The sequence below is a fragment of the Mirounga leonina genome, unplaced genomic scaffold (assembly GCF_011800145.1).
Source record: "Mirounga leonina isolate KUSES-001 unplaced genomic scaffold, KU_Mleo_1.0 Mir_507, whole genome shotgun sequence".
NCBI lineage: Eukaryota > Metazoa > Chordata > Mammalia > Carnivora > Phocidae > Mirounga > Mirounga leonina.
The window spans coordinates 1,923,307-1,950,573 of record NW_023270789.1 but is presented as its reverse complement, the minus strand read 5'-3'; the positions used below and the strand labels follow the sequence as shown (position 1 = coordinate 1,950,573).

The 27,267-nt window shown below is 39.2% G+C and overlaps 1 protein-coding gene across 4 annotated transcripts in view; it reads right to left on the bottom strand.

The window, feature by feature from the left end:
• SPAG17 (sperm associated antigen 17) overlaps positions 1-27,267 on the bottom strand; it is a 235,062-nt gene that overhangs the window by 142,247 nt on the left and 65,548 nt on the right. For 3 of the 4 annotated variants that reach the window (XM_034990189.1, XM_034990187.1, XM_034990186.1), the window contains 9 exons: positions 14,505-14,691; positions 12,774-12,968; positions 10,166-10,347; positions 6,383-6,544; positions 5,189-5,261; positions 4,871-4,983; positions 960-1,097; positions 758-871; positions 21-171 (listed from right to left, as the gene is read on the bottom strand). In XM_034990189.1, coding sequence (XP_034846080.1) covers positions 21-171; positions 758-871; positions 960-1,097; positions 4,871-4,983; positions 5,189-5,261; positions 6,383-6,544; positions 10,166-10,347; positions 12,774-12,968; positions 14,505-14,691 — 1,315 coding nt within the window. The remainder of the gene's footprint in view (positions 1-20; positions 172-757; positions 872-959; positions 1,098-4,870; positions 4,984-5,188; positions 5,262-6,382; positions 6,545-10,165; positions 10,348-12,773; positions 12,969-14,504; positions 14,692-27,267) is intronic. The other variant, XM_034990188.1, reaches the window with a different exon arrangement.

The following is a 27,267-nucleotide window of genomic DNA, read 5'->3' as shown; positions in this document are numbered from 1 at the left end:
AGGCAAAAAAATCTACTCACCATTTGTACAGAAGTGCATGAGCTCATGAATTGTAGCTAGACGTTTAGTGCTGTTCCATGGCGGGGGCAGAGGGAATTTAAGGAATTCCCACAGTGGCAACTTGGACTGCATCTCCTGCTCAATTTGAACTGGGTCAAAATTCTTTTGGTCCTGATGAAAAAGAGCAACATGACAGAAGACATTAGAGTAAGCTGTCAAGTGCCTTATGCATATGGAGAAGGCAAAACCTGATACCTTCGCTCTCATTATTTGGAAACAGGGGAAATCAATCGTAATTGGGGAAGACAAACTGTTGGTATTTTGCTGAAGGTCAAAAAAGCTCGTTCTCACTTTGCCAGAGGTTCCTGGTGCACAGAAATGATGGATCCTTCACTTGCTGTGACAAACTGCCAAAGTCTCATATATATTCATCTCTCCCTTCTGAGATCCTTCTCTGGCTTCCACTAGTTGTTCACATTGTTAAGATAGCTAAAGCAAATAACTATAAGGTTTTAATGCAAATTTGGTGTACTCACAATCAATTAAATGGTTAACTGGGCCTCTATAATTAGACAAGTTTTCTTTGCTCCCATATGCACCTCTATTTCCTGAGGTCTCACTTTGCAAGCAGGTATCCATTTTGAATATTACTTTTAATTCCATCAGTGAAACTATCTAACCCCAATTTCTTCAACGAATGATTACAAACAAGGCTTTCTTGCATCACTTCTCCTCAGGGAAACCCAATTATTATTACCTTTAGAGCATACTTCTTGTAAGCATGTGCATCATGATAGTCCAATAGGAGAGGGCCTTTGGGCACTGCTTTGCTTTCATTTTCTTCTTCAGATAAGAATATTTCATGGAGATTCTATTCAAATTGAAATATAGTGACTTAAAAAGAGAATCCATACTTTTTCAAAGCATGCAAGCTCTTTGGATATCTCATGCCATCTGACCTTTTTCTCCTTCTCTGTGAGACAGAGAGAGGGCAGGATGGACACAATGTGAGCTGCAATTCTGTGGTCCAGCCCATCTGCTCTAGGAGGCGGCTGCACCAGGCTGGGCGGGACGAGGTCTTCTTCAGTTGCCACAACCTGTTAAAGTAAACAGGTGGGAGGAGTCAGTTTGATGGTCAGCTCTTTACTGACACATATTTCCATTGCTCTTAGTAAAAACAAAGCGGTCTCTACCAATAACATACGGTGATGACAAAAAGTGGCAGCGTATACCAAAGTAAAAAAGAAAATGTTTACAACGCATGCATTAAAGTAGATATAATTTTAACGTATGCATGAGAATAGATAACACAAAACACAAATGGTAAACAGGAAAATTTACTATGACAAAAATCAAAATAACAATATAATAAATTTTTTTCTTAATGATTTACTCTTTCTCTTGAAGCATTCGAAACCGCCCCCACCTTTGGGTTCAGTAAGTATTTATTGAGTGCCTACCATATGCCAAGCACTGTATGGGGCATCTTCTCTTACATTATCTCATTTAAGCGTCACAGAGACACTGTGGAGTAGATATTATCTTAATTTTACAGAGGAAGAGCTAGGGTGACTGAAGTTAGTGACTGGTGCAAGCCGCAGGCTACTGAATGGGAGGAACTGGGGTTCAGGTCAAGTCCTCATTCTTTCTTCAAAAGAGTGATAGATGGTGAGATCAGTAAAGGGTAATAGTCTCCTTTATAGAGGGAAACTGAGGTCTAGAAAGATTATGTGGCCTGTTCAGTTTTACCTGGCAAACAAAAGAAGTTGAAATGTAATCAAGGTAGGCACCTTATTTATAGCTTTTCTCTTCACCTTATATCCTGCAATCATGCTCTGCAATTTCACATAGTTTTACAGGGTTTCTCAACCTTAGAACTGAATTAGACAGTTATTTGTTGTGGGTTCGGTTCTGTGCGATGGAGAATGTTTAGCAGTACCCTTGGCCTCGATCCGTTTGATGCCAGTATCACCCCTCCAATTGTGACAACCAAAAATATCTTCAGACATTGCCAAATGTCCCCTGGGAGTAAAAATCAGCTGCTGTTGAAAACCACTGCTATAGATGGATAACAAAATAGCCTTCCATCCTTCACCTTTTGTCAACTCCTTACTTTCCAAAGAGCCACTCATATCTCCACTCTCTATCTCCGATCATCTCTTGGACCCACTCCAATCACAGAAGACCACTCAAAACTGTTCTACCTCTGAAATGTTAAACTCTAATATCTTGTCTTGGAAAATCCTATCCCATTCCTCTTATATTTCAATTTTTTTCATCCTATTATTATAAGCTTTTTTTCAATCAACACTATTATTGGTTGCCTTCTCTGGGTCAGGCACTGAGGTCATCTGCTGCTGCCTGTAATATACCAGGTGCTTAATAAATGTTTGTTGCTTTTAGTTGAGTTGAATAAAATAATAAAGACTAAGATAAATAAAATGATGATACTGCAAGCTCTATAGGGCTTTTCAGCTTTTATAAATTTATTAATATAATAAAACTACTGGTCTCCCAGAAACCTTATGGGGTAATGAAAGGCAACTGTGAGTGTGCTTTTCTAATTGGTTAGAAAACTAAAGCAGACATAAAAATGTATACTGGAGGTAAAAAAGATGATAGAGTCTGAACAGGACTTTAAACATTTGAATATTCAGAGACATAAAGGAATGTGTTACATCCATGCAATAAGGACAATGACAGGCAGTTGTAAAAAGAAGTTGGAGAATTTATAAATTAAAGACATTTATTGTTGAGAAAAAACTTCAAGAGCAGACTGGACTCCACTGAAGAATGAATTAATTGGAAGTTAAGCTGGAATTCCCAAAAAGATAAAATTGATGGAAAATGTAAAAGACAAGGAGGAAAACCCAGAAGTTCCACCATCCAATAAAAGGATAAATCAATAAAAAATAATATTCGAAGGTATATTTAATTCAGCAAATACAGATTCAGTGTCTGCTGTGGGTTAGGTGTGGTTATGGTTCACTGGGCATACAGCGGTGAACAAGATTAGATTAATTCCCTGCTTGCATGGAGCTTGTATTCTAGTGAAAGGGGGAAGGTAAGACACAAAGCAAATAAGTTATTTTAAGAAGAGTGGTTGTTGGTAAGAAAATAAAACCAGGTGATGTGGTAAAAATCACTTTGTGTTGTCAGGGGCTTCCTTTGGGTCAGGTGGGAGAAAGGCTAAGGAATACAATTTCCACTGGGCACTGAATGAGAAGAAGTATCCTCCAGGCAGACATGTGAGTGCAGAACTTTCTAGGAAAAGAAATGGGAGCAAAAACCTAAAGTGGAATTAAGTAGTGTAGTTGAGGAAAACCCAGAAGGCCTATGTAGATGATGAGTAGTAAGAGTGTGTGTGTGTGTGTGTATGTGTGTGTGTGTGTGTGGTGAGGGGGGCAGGAGATGAGATGACAGATCAGTCCAGACCCATAGTTTTAGGGTCTTCCAATGTAAGGAATTTTGATTTTATTTAGAATGTAATCAGAAACCAGATTATAGTCCTTCAGATTGTTAATGACAATGATAAAACAAAACCCTACCTGAACAAAGCCTTGTGTTATGAATTATAAAGAGAAAACTCTAATAGCTGCCAGAAAGAAAAAAACAGATTATTTACAAAGAAAAAAGTATCAGATTGACATGCGATTTTTCAGCAACATTAGAAGAAAGAAGACAACAAAGCAATGCCATCAAAACACTTTTCCATTCAGATTGACTAGGCTCTAAAGCAGTTTCTGAGACTTACACTTGGGCAAGTTACTTAACCTTTTTATGCCTCAGTTTCCTTATTTGTACAATGGGGAACAAAAATAGTTTCTGCTTCATAGGGTTGTTCTAAGAATTAAATGAGTTTATTTATAATAACATTTTTCAAACACATATAGAAAACTCATGAGAATTGACCACGTACCTCAGGTCACACAGGAAGCTCAGGATATTTAAAAACATTTTTTAACATGCAGATCATGTTTACTGACCATAATACAATAAAACTAGGAATTGACAATAAACAATGGAAATGAAAATAAAAGATTTAGAACTGAAGAGATTGAAAGCATCAAGATGGCAGCCCAAGAAATACTCAAAGGAAAATGTGTAGCCTTAAGTAAAGCAAAAAGCCTGAAAATAAAAGAAGTAAGCTTTTGATTAAAATGAAATGCAAAATAAACTCAAAGAAATCAGAAAGAAGGAAATAATAAAGAGAAATGAAGAAATTAATTAAACAGAAAGTAGAAAGGAGTTGATCAAGGAAGTAAAATGCTAGTTCTTTGAAAAAACCAATACAATAGATATACCATTGACAACCATGATCAAGAAGAGAGAGGGGACAAATAAATAACATCAGTCGTAGAAAAGGAGAACAACCAAATGCCAAACAAATTTTAAAATGCATATAAGTGAATAAAGAACTTTATACGATATTGAAAACACAAATGAAATTGGCATATTTATTAAAAAATACTAATGACTAAAATTGGCCTCAGGAAGAGAAAGATCTGATTAAATTTACAAGTATAAAAGAAATTTTAAAGATAAAGACCATTAACCACCCATCCACCTGGCTACCTCCTCTTTCTTGTCCGTTAAAATGACACCAGACACAGTTTGAAGGATACATCTCACGAAACTTCAGGGGATGTGAGATCAATTGTTCCAGAGCATAGCAAAAGAAAGGGGATTAAGGCAGATGGTCAAAGTAAATTTAGTTTTATCTAAAGTGTTCCATAATCTTTGTAAAGGAGAATACACTCAGGGATTATGTGTGTAGTTTAAAATAGTCAAAACCAAAAGCAAAGAGAGATGAAGTGATGGACTCAAGGTTACCCAGCTGGGAAAGAATCTTCGGCATGTACCCACCTACCTGTTCCAGCATACAATGCACTATCAGGGGCACAGAGATGAATTCTTCTGGAATCGGATTCAGCAAGTCATTATAATATCTCATGTCTACTTCAGTTGTGCCGACAAAAGCCACTGTAAAATATACAATATATCACTGCTCAAATAAGATGTGTTCTCCATTTCTTCCATCAAAATTTTATCCATAAATTCAAACTGTCACCGTGCACTAATGAGAGCGGGACATGTAGGTGGAGGGATGTCTGAAAGCAAGATGGAGGACAGCCAGTAGTCCTTAATGCACTAGCTCACTGTGTTGGTCTTCGGGTTTCATACGTGCCTGATGGGGGCGCTTGTGGTTCCTCATTCTGTGCTTTCTTCTTGCCAGGGGTTGGAGCAACAGGTTGTGGTGCCTAAAAGTAGAAGAATTCAAAAGAGACGACTGAGATATCCAGATGAGAGATGCTTTCGTCAAATGCGGGTATGATGGGGTCTGACAGGATTCTGAGATTGTATGATGTTCACACCACAGAATCATTGGCTAATATTAGGAGCAAACGAAAGGGTTTTGTCTGAGGAAGGGAAGAAGTTAACAGGTATGGACACTTTTCAGTTTTCCCTAAAAGAGCCTATTGAGCAATTGCCAGGAAAGGGATGGGAAGATGGGGCACTGGTCCCTGGGTGACTTAGAATCACACCATTCTCCCTTTTCGAGTCCTTCAATGGTTCCCCATCACCTTCCAGGAACAACCCAAACTCTTTAACTCAGCACCAAAGGACATCTGCTTCCATTTTCCAGTGGGAGTTTGTGTTGTTGTTCTCCATTTTGCACTACTACCTGGGAGCACAGACTTATCCTGTAGTCCTGGCTTGTGCCCTAATAGTTCTTTCCTTTGACCCCATGTCTGTGTACATCCACCTTTGCCCCTTTCTTGAGAATGCCTTTCTGTCCCTTCTTCCACCAGGCTTTCCTGTAGGCAAATCACACATAGCCTTCACCACATCACTTACCCGGCTGGGTGAGGCTCTCCTGACTCCTCCCTCTCCCCTGCTGTTCCTCTCCAGGTCAGGTTAGGTACCAAATTTTCAGTGTTTCTCCTGCAGCTTGAGCTGACTGTTCTCACTATGCTATGTTGAAACCACCGTTGACATGACTGCCATCCTCTTTAAAAGTTAACCTCAACAAGGGGGACAGGGGAGGAGTCTTGTTCATTATTGCCAGCACCTTGTGCAAGGCTAGCACATGGTAGGTGCTAAATATATACCATGATTAATTTATCAATAGCCCTCTTCTTGTTCCAGGTGCTGAACGTGGCTTCTAGCATCAACTCTCCATGTGGCAGGTAGTTAGGGAGCTTTAGTGTTGTGCCTGGGGGCCTCTCCTTGTTCCCACCCTCACGACTTAAATCCCAGCAGGCAGAATTTCCTTCCTACAAGTATTTATGTAATTTTTCCTTCGTGTGTTTTACAAATGTGAAAATCAATTTGTTCAGTTGATCATTCAGCCCACTAAAGACATCCCAGAATGTGCTACCTCAGTAATTGACAGGGCTTCCAAGATAGGTTTCTCATTAACCACTTGTGGGATATTGATAAGGTGCATGCTTTCCAGATAGTGTTGGTGCTGCCTCTTCCAATCCAGGGTGTCATACATCAAACAGGCAATATTTTCAAAAATATCGGTACCCAATTCCAGCTACAGGTGAGAAAATTAATGACAGTTAGTTATTAGTGTTTTGTTGTTGGAATCAGATGTATAGTTCATTTCCCTCTTAACAGCTAAACCAAGCACTTCCCCAAATCACTGAATCCCAGCCATGGTGAGTGAGTCTTCATTTGTTGAACCCTTCTTGACCATCTTGTTCACCACAATGCAGACTGTTCCCTTTGGAGGGTCGTATGGCTGCATAATACTGTAAGAGTCTAATGAATGCTTCAACTAAGTGAAAAACACCCTGTCCATTAATTTCAGCAACGTGGCCTATATTCTGATGTCTCAATTTCTAAAACAACATATTAGATAGGTAATTTCAATATCTCTTCTTTTTTTTTTTAAAGATTTTATTTATTTATTTAATTGACACAGAGAGAGAGAGAGAGAGAGAGAGACAGCGAGAGAGGGAACACAAGCAGGGGTAGTGGGAGAGGGAGAAGCAGGCTTCCCACTGAGCAGGGAGCCCGATGTGGGGCTCGATCCCAGGACCCTGGGATCATGACCTGAGCCGAAGGCGGTCGCTTAACCAACTGAGCCACCCAGGCACCCCTCAATATCTCTTCTGTGCTACCGTCAGAGGAAAAAACCCCTAAGATATAGATAGTCTACTGCTTTTGTATCTAATACCCACAAGTTTTATTATCTAGCAAGCAAATTGTAGATCAGATACCCCTATTTCTTTTGCTTTTATTTCCAGAACTGGAAAAGTACTGTTATCACTAGGTCTGCCTGCCTGAAAGCAAAGAAGCATTAAGTAGGCTTATCCTAGATCTGAGTTACAGAGGTAAGGTAGGATGAGATAGCTTCTTGGGGGGCCAGTGAATCACAGTCTGGCAGGAGTCCAGGGAAGTGCGAGCTCTGCCCACCTTCAAGGTACAGCTGCCAGGCTGGGCTTCACGTGCCTACACTAGGACTGAGCATTCTTCAGTTAAGTTTCAACCTGCTAGTCGTCCACCCAAATTCTGGCACAGAAACACGTTTTTGTTTGTATTTATGAGAAATATGGTAGGACTTCTGCCCCTTCTGATCCCTTAGCTTAACTAGTTTATTCATTTTTAAAATCAAACAGCAGATCACTTGCTAAAAGCCAGAAAATTATTTCAGCAGCCAAGGTCTTAACTTGAGATGTTGCAGATGTCTTACATGAGCAGTTAGCACTTCTTGATGGGCATTTATTTGATGTAAACCTTTCGTTACCTTTTGTTCAGCAAAAATATAGCCTGCTTGTTTGCAGACAAAGTACAAAGGTACTAATGCTTTCTGTCTTCCAGGGAGGAAGAGGACTCCTTGGCTGGCTTCTGCTTTGGATATGAGGCTATTACCAACTTACATATATAGCTGAGTGTGTGACATTATGTATCCACACCATGTAGTTAGTTTATTTCTACGAGAAGTAGATTTATTACTTTTATGTTTCTCAGGTGATCTAAATTTTAATGTGAACTTTGTTCTTCAATATTAAACCCAATGGCCTTTCTTTTCAAATCCAACTCCATGACTGAACTGTTTTCAAGGCTCTCTTTCCCCATCATCTTCAATGCTGGGTTGTTCACCCACAAATCATACCTTATATAGGCACGCTTGGGCTCTAAAAAAAAATACTGAAGTTGGACCCAGACCAGTTGGTCTGACATGAAGAAGATATTCAATAAAAACTTGCAAATTGATTGATAGGCGATCAATGTGTCCAGCTGGGCAGCACAGCCATAAATGGCTCCCCAGATGACTGAATGTTTTCATTCCTGACGATTACTTTCATGGCCCAACTAGATGCCCTCGATGGTAACTTTCTAGTTCGGAGGTCAGGAATATTGTACCATAACTAGTATTTCCACTGAGATGATAATATTTTTTTTAACATAAAACTTTCTGAACTTTAATTGCCACTTAAATTCTTCTACTCTATATTTAAAAAAAATAGTCAATTCACTTTCTTTAAAAATGGAGTGATTAAAATCTTCTAATGAACATAAAATTGTAGACACTGGAGGAGGAGCAGGGTGCTGGGAATGGTGCTGGGTCTTTCGAAGCTGTGATTGTGTGCCTTGGTGTTACGACATCTGTGTACTGAAGGTGCAATGGGATGTACTCAGCTCTTGTCAGTCCATACCTGGGGGGTAAATAAAATACAAAGAAGAGAGCCCTAACTAGAGCAAGAGCAAAAGATGCTTGGCCTGAGGCTGCCTTCGAAGACTCTTTTTATTGTTTCCTCTGAATTATGGTTCAGGAATTATATGGCTGTGATCTCCTATGCCCTCTTGAACCAAAAATGTATGCAAGTTCTTGAGATGGTATGACATGAAACAGTAAAGGACAGAAGGTAGTGCCTTCTTTTCTGAACTCAGGTTTAGGAGGCAGAAGTGAAAGACAAAACAGAAAAGATGAAGATATCTAGATGAAGCGGGAGACAGAGGCCAAGCCAAGGGAGCTTGTTGTAACCAGTTTTGCTTAAACCAAGCTCTGCCTTCAGCCACAGCTTCTTTATGCTTAGCTTCTTTTCCATGTATAGGACAAGGCTAATATTTATTCTTACTTTTGGCAAGGTATCAGGATTCAGTGTTCTGTTTCTACATAGTGACATCTAATGCTTTATGTTGACAGTCTTAATAACTCAAACTGATCTGTATATTGTTACTTATTCAAATCCTGTCCACCCTTCAAGGTTCAAATCTGGGTCTCCCTCTCCTCAGAGTTTTCCTTACTTCACCATGTGCACATCCACCTCAAGGTTACGCAATCAGAGACTCTGGTCGTGAGAAATGTTCACACTCCAACCCCGGGGCCTCTGTTTGTTGGAATGGGGGATCAACCAGAAAGAGACCTGAGAAGTTTTGTGTAACAGCGATGCCTGGATATCTTCCACAACATGCGTGAGAAGTAGTCACTCAGCCTTCTTTTTAAAAACACCCTAGTGTATCAAACATTTGCTATTACGCTGTGATACATCCCATTTCTTCTTTTTCTGAATTAGTAGGAAATTTAGTGTGTGTTCCACATAACTGAGCACATAGGTGTATGGCACCTTGAACACCGCTTCTCTGTTTCATGGTTTTGGTCATGCCTTTCTGTAAGATCCTCAGTAGCAGGGACCAGTAAATGCTCTCAGAAAACACCTGTTAATTGTTGGGGTGGGGCCAAGTCATCCTATTAGATAGACCTTGCCCACCAAATATATTAAAAATACAATTTTGGCAATAAAATTAAGGACCCAGAAAACCAATATTTTGAACTGATACATTAAAAAAAAGAAAACAATGTAATTTGAAAAACTGTAAAATTTACTATTATATGTTATATATTAAGACTACTGCCAAGAACGTGGTTGATGTATGACTCAAAGCCACCTGCCACCAAATAAAAGAATTACCATCCTTCATTTCCATCTCCATCTTATTCTTTGCCATTAACTCATACACTAAAAGCTAAAGAACCAGGCTGTAACCATCACTGGGCTTTCAGTGTTGTCACTGTCTTGAAGAAAAGGAGTCGAGCACAAAGCTATGTATATAGTCAGTGCTCAATAAATGTCTGTGGAATGAATGAATATGATAAATGAAACCACACTACCACATGTCCAAACCACTCACAAATCCATGTACTAACCATCATTTCGCCGTCCGCCCAGTCAGAAGGGTAGTTATTTGCCTTGACCATGTATTCAAGTCGAGCAACATCAAAGAGATTTGTTTCAGGTTTCTCATTATTCAGAATTGGTTCCAGGTACTTCCAGAAAATTTCAAGTTCTCTTATGGCATTCTCTTTCTTCGCTTTCTCCACCTCTGTGTCTAATTATAGCAACATGTTAATACAACAAAATGAGAATGTTGAATTTCTTCCCACTTTAAGTGGACATGGTGAGTTATATGCATTGCAAGATGTCTGTGCAGTAGCAGGAGAGGCAAATAAAGAAATATAATTTTGAGAAGGTTTCAAACTTGGGCTATACAATTATGAAACCAGAGGATTTTACTCCTGAAATTGATATTAAACATGAGCCTATCCCACCCCTTCATTTTACACTTGAAGCCCAGAAACATTATGATAAGGTCACACATTTGCAGAGCTAAATATGTTCGATATTTCCATCATCCTTAGATTGCATCTATGTGGGAGCAGTTTTGCTGCCAAATCACTTTTTGACCATCTCAGTGTGTTTGTTTCATAACTGGTTAGAACTGCTGTTGATCCAATTCTCCATCCCACATGGCTAAAAATAGACCGGATCAATGACTGATGCCTCAGTTAACCCTTGGTCACATTCAAATAGCTACAGGCTTCTCTGGACATCTGTGCTCTGACTAAAATCATGACAGATTCCCATAAAGTTACACATGAAATTTTGCCTAAAATATTAATCTTTATTAGACCTATAACTAAATAGGTTCTACTACTAAGACCTCAGGATTCTATCATAAAGTCTATTTTTCCGTGATTTTATTTCTATATATTAAATATTTTTTACAGAGAGGCTATGCACTTATGGAACATTTTCTCACTGGCTTCAATAAGTTATTTAATGTTACAACTATCTTTTGAGACAGTCAGGAGCAGCTGGGTCTGAATCTCAACTCCTTTACTTAATAGCTGCCTCTAGGCTGAGTGTCCTTTTGGTAAAATGGAAAAACAGATCTTCCTCAACTTACAGTGGGGATGGAGCTATAGCCCAATAAACGCATTGTAAATTGAACATTTGAAAGTGATATAATACACCCAACCTACTGAGCATCATAGCTTAGCCTAGCCTACCTTAAGCATGCTCAGAACATTTACCTTAGCCTACAGTTGGACAAAATCATCTAACACAAAGCCTCTTCTATAATACAGGGCTGCATATCTCATGTAATTTGTTGAACACTGTACTAAAAGTGAGAGACAGAATGGCTGTGTGGGTCCAGAATGTTGTCAGTGTATTGGTAGTTTTCCCTCGTGTCACGTGTGTGACTGCGAGCTGCCACCACCCAGAGTCACAAGAGAGGATCATACAGCATGTTGTTAGTCTGGGCAGAAAATCGAAATTCAAACTTCAAAGTATGGTTTCTACTGAATGCGTACCTCTTTCACACCATCATAAAGTTCAAAAATTAAGTCATCGTGAGTTGGGGACTGTCTGTAATAACACACATTTCCAAGGATGGTAGTGGAAAGAACATAAATCAATGCGTTCAAAGCCCTTAGAACTAAGTCTAGTCCCAAGGCAACTGCCCAATAAATGGTAGCTTTTACTGTCCTCAGTGGTAGTAATTTCTAACTTGGAAGAGCAAATTTTTTTTAAGATTTTATTTATTTATTTGAGAGTGAGGGAAAGAGAGAGAGCATGAGCAGGGGGAGGGGCAGAGGGAGAAGCAGACTCCCCACTGAGCAGGGAGCCCAATGCAGGGCTCGATCCCAGGACCCCGGGATCATGACCTGAGCCGAAGGCAGATGCTTAACTGACTGAGCCACCCAGGAGCACCCTGGAACAGCAGATTTTTAAAATGCAGTGTTATAGAAATTGGGATGTGGTTGTGTGGATTACAAAACACTGTGCAAATGATATTATTAATAAATAACAATAAAAGCAACAGCGTATGGCAGAAAATCTTGGACTTCCAGGTCACACAGGCTTACACCGAATCCATTTCTATCACCTAAAGTATGTAGTAACTTTCAGTTCCCTTCCCACAGTGGTATTCTAGCACAACTCCCTTAGATGAAGACCCTGTGGCCCCAAATGGCTGAATGCTCATGTGGATGGGACCTCACCCCACAGCTTCCTAGTCTAAAGCTGGGAAGACAGAGTGCCCTCTCTGATTTATCACAATAAGCCAGAAGCAAAGCAGAGCAAGAATCCAAGGCTATGACCTCCCTTGGGCCACGTGGTGACTGTGGCTTCTGGAAGAACACATTATCTACAGTTGATCTATCCAGCCCACACATTCAGTAAAAGTTATCGGTTAAATGTTCCTGAGAAATGTAGTTAGATAACCAAGTCTTCTGACCCATAGTCCATGTTTTCTGGGGCTGCACAGGGATATAAACAGAGTATGATTTTAATTTGCAAAATTTACAGCACCTGGCTAGTGCAAGCAGAATAAAGAGCAAATCAAAGTCTTAAAAGGATTTAATAACGAATGTATTGTATGACTCTTTTTTGGACAGAAAATTCTATTTGTACTTTACAGATTGTGGATAATATTGAGAGCTTTGGTCAGTTGTGTAGCAGACTGCATACCTTCTGGCTGAAGAAGAGCTTCCTGCTGCAGGCTAACTGCTGCCAGGTGTGTCTGCAGAGGTTCATAATTCTCTGAAGATATTTTAATCACGCTGCTTATGGGAATGCCAAGCTCAGTCATAATCGCTAATAGCTGAGGATTGTTGAAGCCCACAACTAAAATGTAATGCTGGGCACCATCATCTGGCTCATCGTCTGTTCAAAATAAGGAAGAGCGGCCGTCATTTTAAAAGAGAACAGGTTGCACCCAGCCAGTTCGATGGCTACATACATTATGCATGCGTTTATAATACCTCTGGCTCGCCAAAAACAGTCCAGTTGGCTGGAATGCAGGCCTTTGACTGGTTTTCATTATTACCCTTCCAGTAAGAAGGCTGTGGCCATTTTACAAAATATTAAATCACTTTTGTAAATGAGATAGAGTCATAATAGAAGGACAAACATACATGGGGCTTGTGCTCATGGAAAATGTGTGCTTGGGTTTTTGTAAACAGAAAAAGGCTTAGGCTGTGATTTTTTTTTTTTTTTTTTTTTTGGTTCAATCTCTTTTGAGCAACATCTGGCTTTACTCCTGAATTACGAGTAGCTGCAGCTTTTTGTGGTATTTTATAAGTAGAGGTGTTTACAGGAGAGGGAAATATCGAATATGGACGTGCCCCCTACCAAAGTATTCTGTGTATTTACGTCAATAGGTGTGAATGCTGAGTGTGGGTTACAGAGCAATAATATATTTCTTGCATTAAATTTTTAAAATATATTGTGCACTTTCCTAACATTTTTTCCCTCTACTTAGCCCTGGCTACACTGTTTTATTAATGTTAAAACACTGAGTTTCTCCTAGACTGTGAGATTCAGAGAGATAAAAATAATTGTTATACTTTCATAGTCATGCTAGATAGTACATGAAAACATTAAACCCCACAATAGCCCATTAAGATAAATTTACAAATAATGCAATATGCACAAACTTTTAATTTTTAAGTAATAATTTTTCTTCTATCCCTAAACAAATCTGTGTTGATATTGCCTATGGAAACCAAAATATCATGGCTTCTGAGTCTCGGGGATTTAGAGTGCAGCTATGTCTGGGGAGTCCAAGTGACAGGGGGTGTGAAAGGCCTGCCATCTCATTTAAATGGGATGCAAATAATAAGAGGAAGCTCCATTTGTGTCCAAGGGCAGATGGCAATGAATTACTCACAGGCTGCACAGGTTAAACCAGTTTTACATCAATAATCAAAAATGAGAGGAAATTCTAGTTGCTCTAAGAGAAGCTAATAGTGGGAGAATTTGAGGTCAGGTCAGGAAGCTGTGTGCTCTGTGTGAGTCCCAAATTAACTGGTCTGATTTTATCACCATCGTATTTCATGCATTACAATCATCACTTTCTAGTTTGCCTCATAATTATGTCTGACTTTTTAAAATGTTCCGAATAAGGTAGTAAGCTACTTGGTGGCACAATCAGCTCGTTAGTTCATCCTTCATTTGCGTTATGGAAACAGGCCCACAGCAAGACACAAGCTAAATAAATATTTGCTGAAAACATAAATGAATTGCAAAAAGCAATATTTTCCTATTAGGGTATCATGGGTGGTATGTGATTTCTGGTTTTATAAAGAGCGAAAAGCCTGGGAAAGATTAAGCGTCATTATTGGAATGATTTCTCAAGTTACTTTGTAGATTGGAAGGCAGGAAGTGAAAGGTAACCCACAGGAGGAGCATCTCACTGACCGATGTAACGTTTGGTGTCATCGTCTTCTCCCCTCCGTTTTAATAGCGTGGTTTTTTTCACTGTTGTGTTTGCCTCAGGCTGATCCTTTCCCTTTCCTTTGGCAACCTTGGCACTTGAGGTCTTCTTCTCCTTGGGAGATTTTGCTTTCCCTTTATCCTTTTCTACCTTGAATCTATCTTCTATTACCTGGAAAGAGAGAATACTTTTCTCCAAATCATACGGTGAGCAAACAACAGTTTTTCTACTGTTGGGCAAATTAATTCTTTATTTTGTTCAATTGCTTGTTTACTCATTTATTTTTCAGGTAGTCCTTCTTCATGCCAGGATAGTGGAGATCCCAGGTTGGGCCCACGTTGTGATAAGGCAGATCTATGCATGAGGACTGAGGGGTGAGTACTAGGAGACCTTTTACACAAGTGGCTTTCTAGAAGAGAATTCATCCTCTAAGAGAGTCAAGCATGGGCCTATAAACTACCTCAGTTTTGGGGGGTAGGGCTAGTGGGGGATTCTGAGTACCTTGTGATGGCAGGAACTTAGGTTTATCTTGCAGCCTAACCCTGGGGAGTCTCGGTCTGAGTCTTAGAGAGAGGTTGGCTTGTTCATTAAAAACAAAAGTTTAAAAAAAAACACATGGTGCAGCCCCTCTGGAAAACAGTATGGAGGTTCTTCAAAAAGTTAAAAATAGAGCTACCCTACAACCCAGCAATTACACGACGAGGTATTTATCCAAAGGATATAAACATAGTGATTCGAAGGGGCACATGCACCCAATGTTTATAGCAGCAATCTCCACAATAGCCAAACTATGGAAAGACAGAAAAAGCCCAGATGTCCACCAACAGATGAATGGATAAAGAAGAGGTGATATATGTATGTATGTATGTATATATATATATATATATATATATCACCTCTTCTTTATCTATCTATATATATACACACATTTATATATATATGTATATATATATATCACGTCTTCTTTATATATATACACACATTTATATATATGTATATATATATCACCTCTTCTTTATATATATATATATATATACACACACACACACATATATATATAATACACATTTATATATCTATGGAATATATATCTATGGAATATATATATATATATAGAGAGAGAGACCTATATATATATGTGTGTATATATATGTGTGTGTGTGTGTGTGTGTGTGTGTATATATATGTAAGTATAATGGAATATTACTTAGCCATCAAAAAGAATGCAATCTTGCCATTTGCAATGATGTGGATGGAACTAGAGGGTATTATGCTAAGTGAAATAAGTCAGTCAGAAAAGACAAATACCATATGATTTCACTCATATATGGAATTTAAGAAACAAATCAGATGAACATAGGGGAAGGGAAGGAAAAATAAAGTAAGATAAAAATTGAGAGAGAGGCAAACCATAAGAGATGCTAACTCTAGGAAACAAATTGAGGGTTGCTAGAAGAAAGGTGGCTGGGGGGGAGGGGGCAATTGGGTGATGGGCATTAAAGAGGGCACTTGAGGGGCGCCTGGGTGGCTCAGTTGGTTAAGCGACTGCCTTCGGCTCAGGTCATGATCCTGGAGTCCCTGGATCGAGTCCTGCATCGGGCTCCCTGCTCAGCGGGGAGTCTGCTTCTCCCTCTGACCCTCCCCCCTCTCATGTGCTTGCTCTCTCTCATTCTCTCTCTCTCAAATAAATAAAATCTTTAAAAAAAAAAAAAAGAGGGCACTTGATGTAATTAGCACTGGGTGTTATATGCCACTGATGAATAACTAAGTTCTACTTCTGGAACTAATAAAAAAAAAGTTAAAAAAACCCAGAAAGAATAGTTTTCTCTAAAATCTCCTTGATAAAGTTTTTCAAAGTTTAAGTAGTGTATTAACAAGTTTTAAAGGTTAAAAGATTCTTTGGGGAACCTAACACCAACAAATTATTTTTATTATAATGCTAATTAAAAATGTATAGACATAATCAATGGTTGCTATTTGATACATTCAAAGATGGGATCAACGCAAAACAGAGCAAACTCTTTACACATTGTTCTGGAGCATATTTAGACTGCCATATACCATGTAAAGACCCAATTTTCCCACCATTTTTTTCTTTTCACACAATTGCTGAAATCTTTGCTCATTATTTCATAATGTAATACACTTTCAATGCATTTGTTTATAAATACAAATAGGTTGTGTTCATTAAAACTATGTGTCAGTATTGGATCATAAGGTGGTCATACAGAAGATCCGGAATATGCTTATATTATTTGTTTTTTCCATACTCCACACAATTGGAACAACAAAATAAAAAAGAAATTATTGTAGCAACATCTGGGTTCTCTATTTTCCTGAGATCAAGAAATCAAATTTGAAAAATTCCATTGTAATACATTAGAGACAAGGAGAGTAGAAGATATGTGGCTTTGGCACCCAGCTAACAGAATGTACCACAGAAGGGGAGAGAAGCATTTCTTTAGTCCATGTATCTTCTGGATGTTGAGGGCTCCAGAGAACAGTTTAGCTTTGGCACCTAGAAGGGTCAGAGGTACAAATGGATTCTCCACGCGGGCCTAGCGCCTGGGGCTCTAGTGGTGGGGAAACTCTGTCTCCTCAGCAGTAGCAGAAAGCATCAGAGGAGGCTGCCGATGTCCCTACTAGCTTTGGGTGGAGGCAGAAAGGAGTGCACAAGGTAAGGCGCAGAGGTCTGAAAAGCCCTAGCATTTCTTTCTGCACCAGATATAAACTGGTGCATAAGCTACCGCTGGGCTTGTCCCCTTGAGCTCCTAGCCTACTGGGGAGGAAAGAGGCAAAAAAAGCACATATGCAAACTGGCAAAAATATAACTACGAAGTTTCATGACTTTTATGAAGGGTAAAACCCAATGATAGGCACACAATTGAGGAAACCTCTCTAATAGGTTGGTTGGTGATGGAGGGCCTCTCTGAGGAGGTGACATTTGAATGAAGACCTGAAAGATGAGGAGTTACCCGTGGGAGAGGCGAGGAAAAGACAAAGTGTGTGCATGAAGGCCCTGAGTCATAAAGGAGATAGGTATGTTCAGGGGACTGATAAAGAGGTGAGGATAGCAGGAGAATAGTGGGCAAGGGAGAGAGTGCCCCAAGCTGAGGTTGGGGAGGCAGGGCATGGGCCAGGTCTTTGGAGGTGGGACTAACAAGTTTATATGTTATTAAAAATGCAATGGGAAGACCATAAAGAGTTTTAAGTGGAGAAGTAACTGTGATTTTGCAAGATAAGAAACAAGAAGACTAGGAAGGAAGCTCTCTAGTAATGGTCCAGAAAAGACCTAATAGTGACTCAGATTACAGAGATAGAGAAGTTGGGGTGAGAGATGGCTTTTACTTAAGGTGAGCTGACGGACTCTTCAGAGGACCATGTTAACTTTGAAATGCCACCAAATGTCAGGAGGAAGTCAAGTACACATGTTGTCTTCTGAGAAGAGAGATTGGCTGGAGTTATAAATTCAGATGTGTGTCACATATAGATAGTGATTGATTGACTGGAAGAGAGGAGATGCCCTAGGTGAGCAAGATGTCAGTGGATGAGTGCATGGCAGGGGCGTATGAGGTCCAGTCAGGAGATGTGTTCACCATCTGATGGAATGGCCCAGCAGAGAGGGAGACATTGAAGATGGTGGGGGGTGGGGGGTGGGGAGGGGAGAGATAAGATCCTTGAGGAGGTAAGATGGGACCAGATCAAGAGAATGTGTCCATTTCCTTTGCTAGGAGGAAAGGCCATTTCTCAGTTTAATAAAAGGAGCAAGAAGGGAGGGTGGCTGGGTTCAAGAAAGAGAGAGGTCTTGATGGTGTTAAGGGAATGTTTCAATTTTGTCAAGTGAAGGATTGAGGCACAGTTCTTGGCTGAGTACAGGCAAGTACAAGGTAAGAAGTTTTGAAAAGAGATGGTAACGTGAGTCATGTCAGAACGTGGGAGGGCAAGCTTAGTGAAGAAATATGGTAGAACTCTCTGCCAGCTTTGAGAGCTTGTTGGAAATTTTGAGATTGTTAATTTAAAATGAAACCAGAGCACAAATCAGTGCCCCTAAGTCCAATTAGCTTAGAGGCATTGGCAAGACTCATGCAGGTGCTCAAACAGCCACACTTGGATCATGGTAAATCCACTGAAGTGGAACACTCCCATGTAGCTCCTTGGTGGACAGCTAGCCTTGCCACAGAGAAGTCCTAACTCTGCCATCAAAAGCTTCCAGAAACTTCCACAGCTGTGATTTTATATAAAATCTCAGGGTGATCTTTAGAACTGAAAAGGAGAAACTGTTTCAGGTTAAATTATTCTCAAGTTCACCCAGAAGAATAAACATGGATATGGTCATACATCCATTCGCTTATTCTTTCTTTCCAAAAAATACTGCCGAGTACAGAGGATGTTTAAAACTAGTTTCTTTATCCTTTTCCTGATACGACCGGTCGTTCAAGGGCCCTTTAGCCCTGCTGGCTCTCCTAGGTGGGGTATGAACACCTGTGCGGCCACATAGCTCCCATCCTTTTGGAGTCTCTTTGGCAAGGTTGGGGTTCTATAAGGTAAGGAACTCCCTGAGTCCTTGATTCTGTAAGGTTTCTTGGGACCCCAGAGAGAGCAGGGCTGATCACAACCAAAATGTAAAATTAGCAATAAATTACAGAGACTCAGCTCTGTAGTACGACAGGTGCTTTCTAGACATCATCATCTTTCATTTGTTCTCCAAATGCAACCTGCGAGATGGGTAGTTTTGTTCACATTGTATAAATGATGACACACAGTTTGCCCTCAGATACCCCACCATGGTAGAGACACAAGCGGGTTTGACCTCAAAGCCTAAACTCATTTTATTTCTCTGCTTCTGTTAGTCTCAGTCTTTGATTTCGTCCCACCTTCTTTCCCAGGCCTTCTGCCCTCTGTTTACTCTGTCTTTCCAGGGGCTAAATAACACTATTTGCTGGATGCTCTTTTGTTTCTCCATAGCTTTACCTCCCTCACCTTTTCTTTCTGTTGAGTGGCCTCTTCTTTTTCTCTATTTCTTTTTGCTTTTGCATTCCCTTAACAAGGTGAAGTTTGGTTGCCTGGAGAAAAGCATCTTTTTAAACACATTTCCATTGACACTGAAATTATCAATATTTACCTCCTTCCTTTCATGAAAGTATCTTAAAAATACCTATAAATCCTGATTCATTTAAGTAGCTTTTTTTAAATTATAAAAATAATAATCACTATTGAAAAATCTGAAAGCATATAAAGCTGCCACGAAACCACCAGAGAAGATGAGTGAAGAAGATATTTAGTGCGTTCTTTCAAATTATGTTTATGCACCATTTTAACATCATTGTTACTGTTCTCGCTACACAATTTAGTGTTCTGCATTTTCCATTTTTCCATTTAACAATGATGTTATCTTCAATGGGTAGAATTTCAAGAAGATTACATAGTAATCTATGTAAAGAATTTCCTTAGGTAGAGCGACTCTGTATGTACTTTCCTGGTGCAGAGACATCATACTGTGGAGAAACAGAAGCAAATGGAAGTACCTAGGTTATTCTGGGCCCCAGATCCAGGCAGAGAAGTCCTTGGTGGATTTCTGAACATGTTGCCCCACCCAGTCCCTTTTGCTCTCTGGTGTCTAACTCTAGTTGTGGTCCCCCACTTCTCCTATATTCCATCTATTCCTCATGCCTTCAAGTCTCCATACTTGAACTGAACCAGGACAGTCCCTTTGTCCCTGAGGTTCTTGACAATGATGACTGGCCCCTATTTTGGTCAAAAAGTGACACATCACTTTTCTACCAAACCCCAATCATAGCAAAATCACCTCCTGTCTTCTTCCCTCCCCTCTATTCTCTCATATCATAAGCCCCTCCCCCTATGAGTTTGTATCTTGAGATTTGGAGATGGGGGTTGGTGGCAGGGAGTGAACCAGATTAGCTGAGCATTCACCAAATTCGACCCCTTCCTAAATCATAAACTAAAATTTGTTCACACCAACTTTTCTTCTGGCTGGGTAGCATGTTCTCATTCTACAGTCGTCTGCACAAAACTTAACTCAGGGGGATCTTGCCAATTCAAGACAAAAATTTAGGAGGGGTGTATCCTAAAGGCCCCTCTTTCCACCATGTTTGGGGAACACATGTTCCCCAGCATATGAAGGCAGAGTCAAGTTCCTTACAGAGTACATTTTCTTTCAAACACACTGCTACAAAAAGCATCTGGATGCCCCCTACTGTGAGAAGGCTGTGGCTAGGCACAGAGATTTCTTACCCAGTTAAGCTACATAACAGATGTGGGGCTCTTATTTTAGCCACAACCAAAAGAAGTATTAGCATGTCACATACTTAGTTGAGTATCAAGCGACACTTATCTAGAATCCTCAGTCTTGTTATTCTCACTTTTTTTTAAGGGGAAAAATACAAAATTCTCCTTCTCTCTAACAGGGCAACCTAGTTATTTGACACTTCAAAAGATTTTAGATTGTATTTTATTTTCTAAATGGCTCTTGATGCCAACATTCAAATGCCTTCAAATACCTTCAAAAACTTTGACAGATATTTGTTATGTTATCACAATAAAAGGGAGGCTAATAGTAAAAGTCAGTGGAACTGTTAGTAAATAGCTCTACTTTGTCATTTTTTATAGATAACAGCACATCTACATATTTGTGTAGTACATTGTGATTTCACATATCTTCTGTCATAAGATTCCCACAATAATATTATTAAGGATATAGATAAGAAAACATGTTCATGGCGGTTAAGTAACTAAGTCAATATTATTATGTGGCTTATGAGAAACTAGGTCTGTCTTCTGAATGTTACTTCAGATCTCTTTCAAGAGATTACTCTGCCTCACAAACGATCTATTCTTATGGTCACAGATGATAAGAAGAAAATAGATGGGCTGAAAGAAATCTATGCATCAAGTATGGTTGAGAGTAGATTAAGCAATATTAAATAGATTTATTTTCATGAAACTCCTCCATCTTTAATAAGCTAATGTGCTGTTAAATCTCCAAGAGTTGTGCATAATACATGGTGGTTTCCAAGTTCATTTGATGGGGGGGAGGGGGGGAGGGAAGGAGGCTTTTTTTTTTTTTTTTTAATGAAGAACTGGGTCTAAATGCTTCTAGAACCTACTTTGGAAACACAGGTTATGGGAACATTCTGAGGCCCAATTAATCCATTTCTATAAACCAATGCTAGAGAAATTATCCAAAATATGAAGAATTCTATACTATAAAGATGTTGATAACAACATTGCTTGTTATAAAAAATATGGAAATAACTGAAACGTTTAATAATAGAGGAATGGTTAAGATAATTATGGTAGTCATAGAATATCCTACAACCAACAATAATGATAGATGTGGATGCTGAGGTAATGAGTAAAATTATGATATATTTTAATTTATGATTATGTAAAGAAACAAATTCACAGAAAGAAACATAATCAGAATGTTAACATTAATTGTAATGGCGTCATGGCATTATGAACACGTTGTTTTTCCTTTTCTATCTTTTCTATTTATTTGTTCCCCTCTGCTCTCCTCCCTGCTCCCCTGCCAAACAGAAAACATAATGCACTTGAGTTAGGAGCTTGCCCTTCCAGACAGCTGCTGTTGTGTAGAAAAGGTAAGTCTAGGCATGTTGTGGGCTCACTTGACCCAATGATGCAATCTTCAGAACCCTGCGGAACACCCTGGGGTGCCATACTGCCGTCTTCAGGTGCCATTCCTAATGCACTGAATCAAAATATGGCCATGACTGTGGTTGGTGATGGTGTGGCGGGGGGGGGGCGGGGGGGGGTGGGGCTGATGTCTATCTGCTGTCTCTCTCCTGCAGGATTCTATGTGACTCAGAGGTTTTAACAGTGGATCAGCCAGTGTAGTCCTACCTCAACATGCAGAAGGGCAGAGAGGAGGGTGAGGCTGTTTGGAATAATCTCAGGAAGTCTAGTTCTAAGAGATAGCCCCAAATACCAGGTGATTTTTGGACAGGGGGAATGGGACCAGAAATGAAGTCAGAATTCCCCTGGGAACCAGTGGTTGCTTAGCTCTATGGGTTTTGTCTTTGGAGAGCTCTGTTCCTTTCCTTGACTTGTCCCCACACTTCCCCTCAGGATGTTGTAGGCAGTGTAATTAGTGGGACCAGATGACTGATGATAGATCATTGAGCAAAGCCATGCCTCCTACCGGGAAACATCTCTGGGCAGGCACTCTACTGAGTGTGAGTCAAGTGTGCCATTGTGCATAATTATTGAGACACATTCTGAAGGCGTCTGTACAGTGGTTAGGAACATGATCTTTGGTGTCTGACAGTTTTGGATGTGATTCCCAGCTACACCTATGAGTAGCTATTTAACCTTGGGGAAGTTGCTTAGCTTTTCACACCTTCAGTTTCCCCATCTGAAAGTCAAGAATAATACTCTGTACCTCATAAAGTCTTTTGAAAGATTAAATGATATAACACGTGTAAAGAGCTTAGTATAATGCCAAAGAGTCAATAATGGTACTAATATTATCCTTAGCTGTTGTAACTAGCTATTTGTATTTAAAAATACTACTCTATTTTATTTTTTTTTAAAGGGAGAGGAAACATAAGCAGGGGGAGCGGGAGAGGGAGAAGCAGGCTTCCCGCGGAGCAGGGAGCCCGATGCGGGGCTCGATCCCAGGACCCTGGGATCATGACCTGAGCCGAAGGCAGACGCTTAACGACTGAGCCACCCAGGCACCCCAGTACTCTATTTTAAATATAGGTGTTTCTTTATATCTTTTCCTGAAGTCCATAAAAAAGTTTTCATTGATTAAAAGCACCCCAATTAGGAAAACACTTCTCTTCTACAGACCAGTTCGCCAGGGAGTCATTGACTATCTACCCTGAACTGCTGAATTGTTTAGCTCTTTAGATCCAACGGTTTGTTGGTAGTATCCTCATTTTGATAATTCAGCTTCAAAGAATTCCATCTAGTTAGTGAGGCAAGTTATTCCTTTCCTGGAGCCACACGGGTCCCTCTAAACTGAGTTTCTGCTCTTCCTCTGTTTGATTTCTTAAAATAGTTTTTGAAGATTTTAACCACAACTGACTCAAAACTAACCAGCCTGTAATTTCCTGGTATGTCCCTATGGCCTTTCTTTTAAAACAAAACACACACACAAAATGGCATTACATTGGCTGGTTTCCAGTACTTTGGGGTTTCAACTGGAGTGAGCTCTAAAACGTCTGTGAAAGTTACCCTCATTTCTCTTTGTCTCTCCTTCGGAGCAGCAGGCTTTGGGTTGTTTGTGGCTTCAGCATGATGTCTTGCCACGTTTACGTACTTTTAATTTGGGGTTGCTTTAAGAAAAGTTTACCAATACCATCTCGGCATAGTTCTTGACTGCCGACCTTCCTTCTCTCCAATTCTAGTACTTTGGAAAATAAAGCAACAGGTACTAAGTATATGAGCCCGAAAGAGACAGCACTGTTCTGCTTTTACAAGAAGGATATGCTAAAAATATTCAAGAAACTATGGACTGGTTATTTGAATTCACAAATTAAAAGCACAGTTAGAATATATTTGGATCTTTTCCTAAAACCTATGCAAATTTTCTGAACTGGACGCAGAGGCATAGGAAGACTAGATTTAGTTTAGCTCATTATTTAAATGATTAATTTTTGTATTATAGCCATTTTGCATCTCTTTTTTTATGAGTGTTTCCTTTTAGTTGAATTCTCAATATATTTTATTTTATTTTTTTTTAAAGATTTTATTTATTCATTTGAGACACAGAGATACAGAGAGAGAGAGAGAAAGCATGAGCAGGGAGAGAGGCAGAGGCAGAGGGAGAAGCAGGCTCCTCGCTGAGCCAAGAGCCCTATGTGGGGCTCGATCCCAGGACCCTGGGATCATGACCTGAGCTGAAGGCAGACACTTAACCATCTGAGCCACCCAGGCGCCCCTAATTCTCAATATATTTTAAATATATTCACAATAAAGTGCTTTGGCTTTAAATAAATGTTTAAGTTAATATATATTGTGGAAGTTGGGGTGAAACAGAAGTGAAAATGTGAACTATGCTATAATATTTAGATAATGACTACATTAAAACACTCAGAATAGAAACCAAATAATTTAAAAATTATAATGAATGTTATGAAAATGTATGTGCCTAGTATGTCGTTTCTTTAAATACTTGTTTCAATAAATGTTTGTTAAGTTAATAATTAACGACAGATTGACAATGATAGAACTAAAAATGCACAATAAATTGTTGCGATAATGATATGCGCAAGGAAGGAAAAGTCATTTCTAAACAAAACACTCTCGTTCAGATTTTAAGATATAACAAAATCTAATTTGGGATTAACGGAATGAAAGAGTCATTCAGAAATTCTGAAATTCTAAAATATATTTATAGCAATAGAATATGTTTTCTTCATGTATATTTGGGAGGAACCAATAAGGTGTTTCCAAATAGATCAGAGTTTTCAAATATTTTCAACTTAATTGCAATTAGAGGCAGGCATTTGCCTTTCAGAAATTCATGTGCTAAAGGCTTCAAAACTCTTCCTCTAAAAAATATCTTTGCTTGTATTATTTTTTATAATATGAATTAGCCAGCAAACTTTCCTCATGGACAAAGCAAATGTAATGGTAAGCAGAGCCCACACTAAAGTGCTACAAATTATTAAAATCAGTGGAATCTAAAAAAATGGTATTTTTACTGTATTTGGCAATTGGAGCTATATTATTCACCACTTATTTTTCTTTTTCGCCACCTATTTTTTTTTTTTAAAGATGTTATTTATTTATTTGACAGAGAGAGACACAGCAAGAGAGTGAACACAAGCAGGGGGAGTGGGAGAGGGAGAAGCAGGCTTCCCGCGGAACAGGGAGCCCGAGGCGGGGCTCGATCCCAGGACCCTGAGATCATGACCTGAGCCGAAGGCAGACGCTTAACGACTGAGCCACCCAGGCGCCCCTTCGCCCCTATTTTTAAGAAAAATTTTGGTTGATTAAAACAGGATCAAACATATAATGATCTATTTATTTCACTGGGGGTAAAGGAAAGGGACCTAATTATATTAGCTATTTTTGTCCACATCTTCTCCCTAGTCTTTTCGGTAATTACCTGCTATGGATATTTTTTAAGCATTCATTTTTAAAAATATAATTCTGAAAATCAGCAAAGGAGATACAAAACACGATTTGGGTTGCACAGTTGTCAACAACATAATTAGCATTTGAAAGAAAACATCTACATACATTTCAGGTTGCTGTTAAAAGCTGAAGAGAGAGTCAGTGCCCTTGTAGGAATCTCAGAATCCCATCCTGGGTTCAGGAAAAGGAAGAAACTGGGTCAAGTCCTCTTTTCTTTTTCACATTTTCTAATCCACAGCATGGGTCAATTTCCCATACTTTATACTTATTTTATTTTATGCCAAGCTCACTGGCTGACAAGCATTAACCTCAATTGTTCTAACTGACTGGTTGGGTGGTGGTGTTGAAATGAACAGAGATTATATCATCCCTCCCAACAACTCTCTTCATCTTGCCTTTACCATGAGTATTTTCTGGAGAGTACTCCGTTCCAATCAGTTTTCATCAATTTACTTAGCACTTACTCATATGGTTGCAACTGAGAGATTTGGGGCTAGTGTTTTTGGGAGCCCAATCTAAGGAAGACATCAAATTAGACTATGTAATTGTTGGCTCTTGATTGCTCAGAGTTCTCTTAGGCATCTATTACATATATATATATGTATATATATATATATATATATATATACACACACACACACACACACACACACACATACACACACACATATATATGCATAAATATAAATCTAAAATTCAAGCCCCAATTCCTTTAGATTTTTGAATTTTCAAAAAATAAACTAAGATTATTTCCATATCTTCAGAATCTCAGAACTGTATTACTATAGTTCACATTTCAAAGAAATGCTGAGCAAAATCACTGCAGAAATATTTTTATATTGTTGCTAGCTTTAAAGACTTTTCCTGAGCTGCCAGGATATTCCATGTACTGTTACTTAAAATTCGAGAATTGATTTCTAAAACTTATTCCTATTACAAACAATTGCTGACTTAAAATAGTTGGCAAACAAGTAAACTGATACTCTGTAGCATGTTAGGTATGTTTCCCCCTGCTGTGGGAAAGCACAGAGCAAACAGAAGGTGCAGAGATTTTCACAGGACTCACAGTCTACTTCTTATAATTCAGATTCCCACGTGACATGGGAATTTAAAAACGCAAGAAAAGATGTTTCTATACTAGTTTCAATTTTTCCGATTTTTCTTCTGCCGAGTCTTAATGTCCCCAAGTATTTCTTAAGGTACAAATCTCCCGAACATGATGAAGAGAGCTTCGATAGATGGAAAACTAGACCATCATTTGTGTTCGTATGAGTAGAATTTTCCCCAGGAACAATACGTGCCTCCCTAGTAAGATGCTATATGGGGAATCTTTTTGAAAAACATAAAGCTCTCTACTGCAAATCTAAGGTGGCATTATTATTTTGTCATACAATTATCCTGTCAAGAGTCCAATTCAAATAGGAAACCTCAATTTGGGGGTCTCGAAAAGGTATTACTGAAACATGTTCCCTTTTCTCTTTCTTCTTCCAAGAACTGATTTTACCTCTTCCACCAAGAGGCATAAAGAAACAGCTTATGTGGAAATCCATCTCATATACACATGTGCCCACACACACATTACACATGTACGTACAAAAGCATTTGGCTTTCCAAAAACAT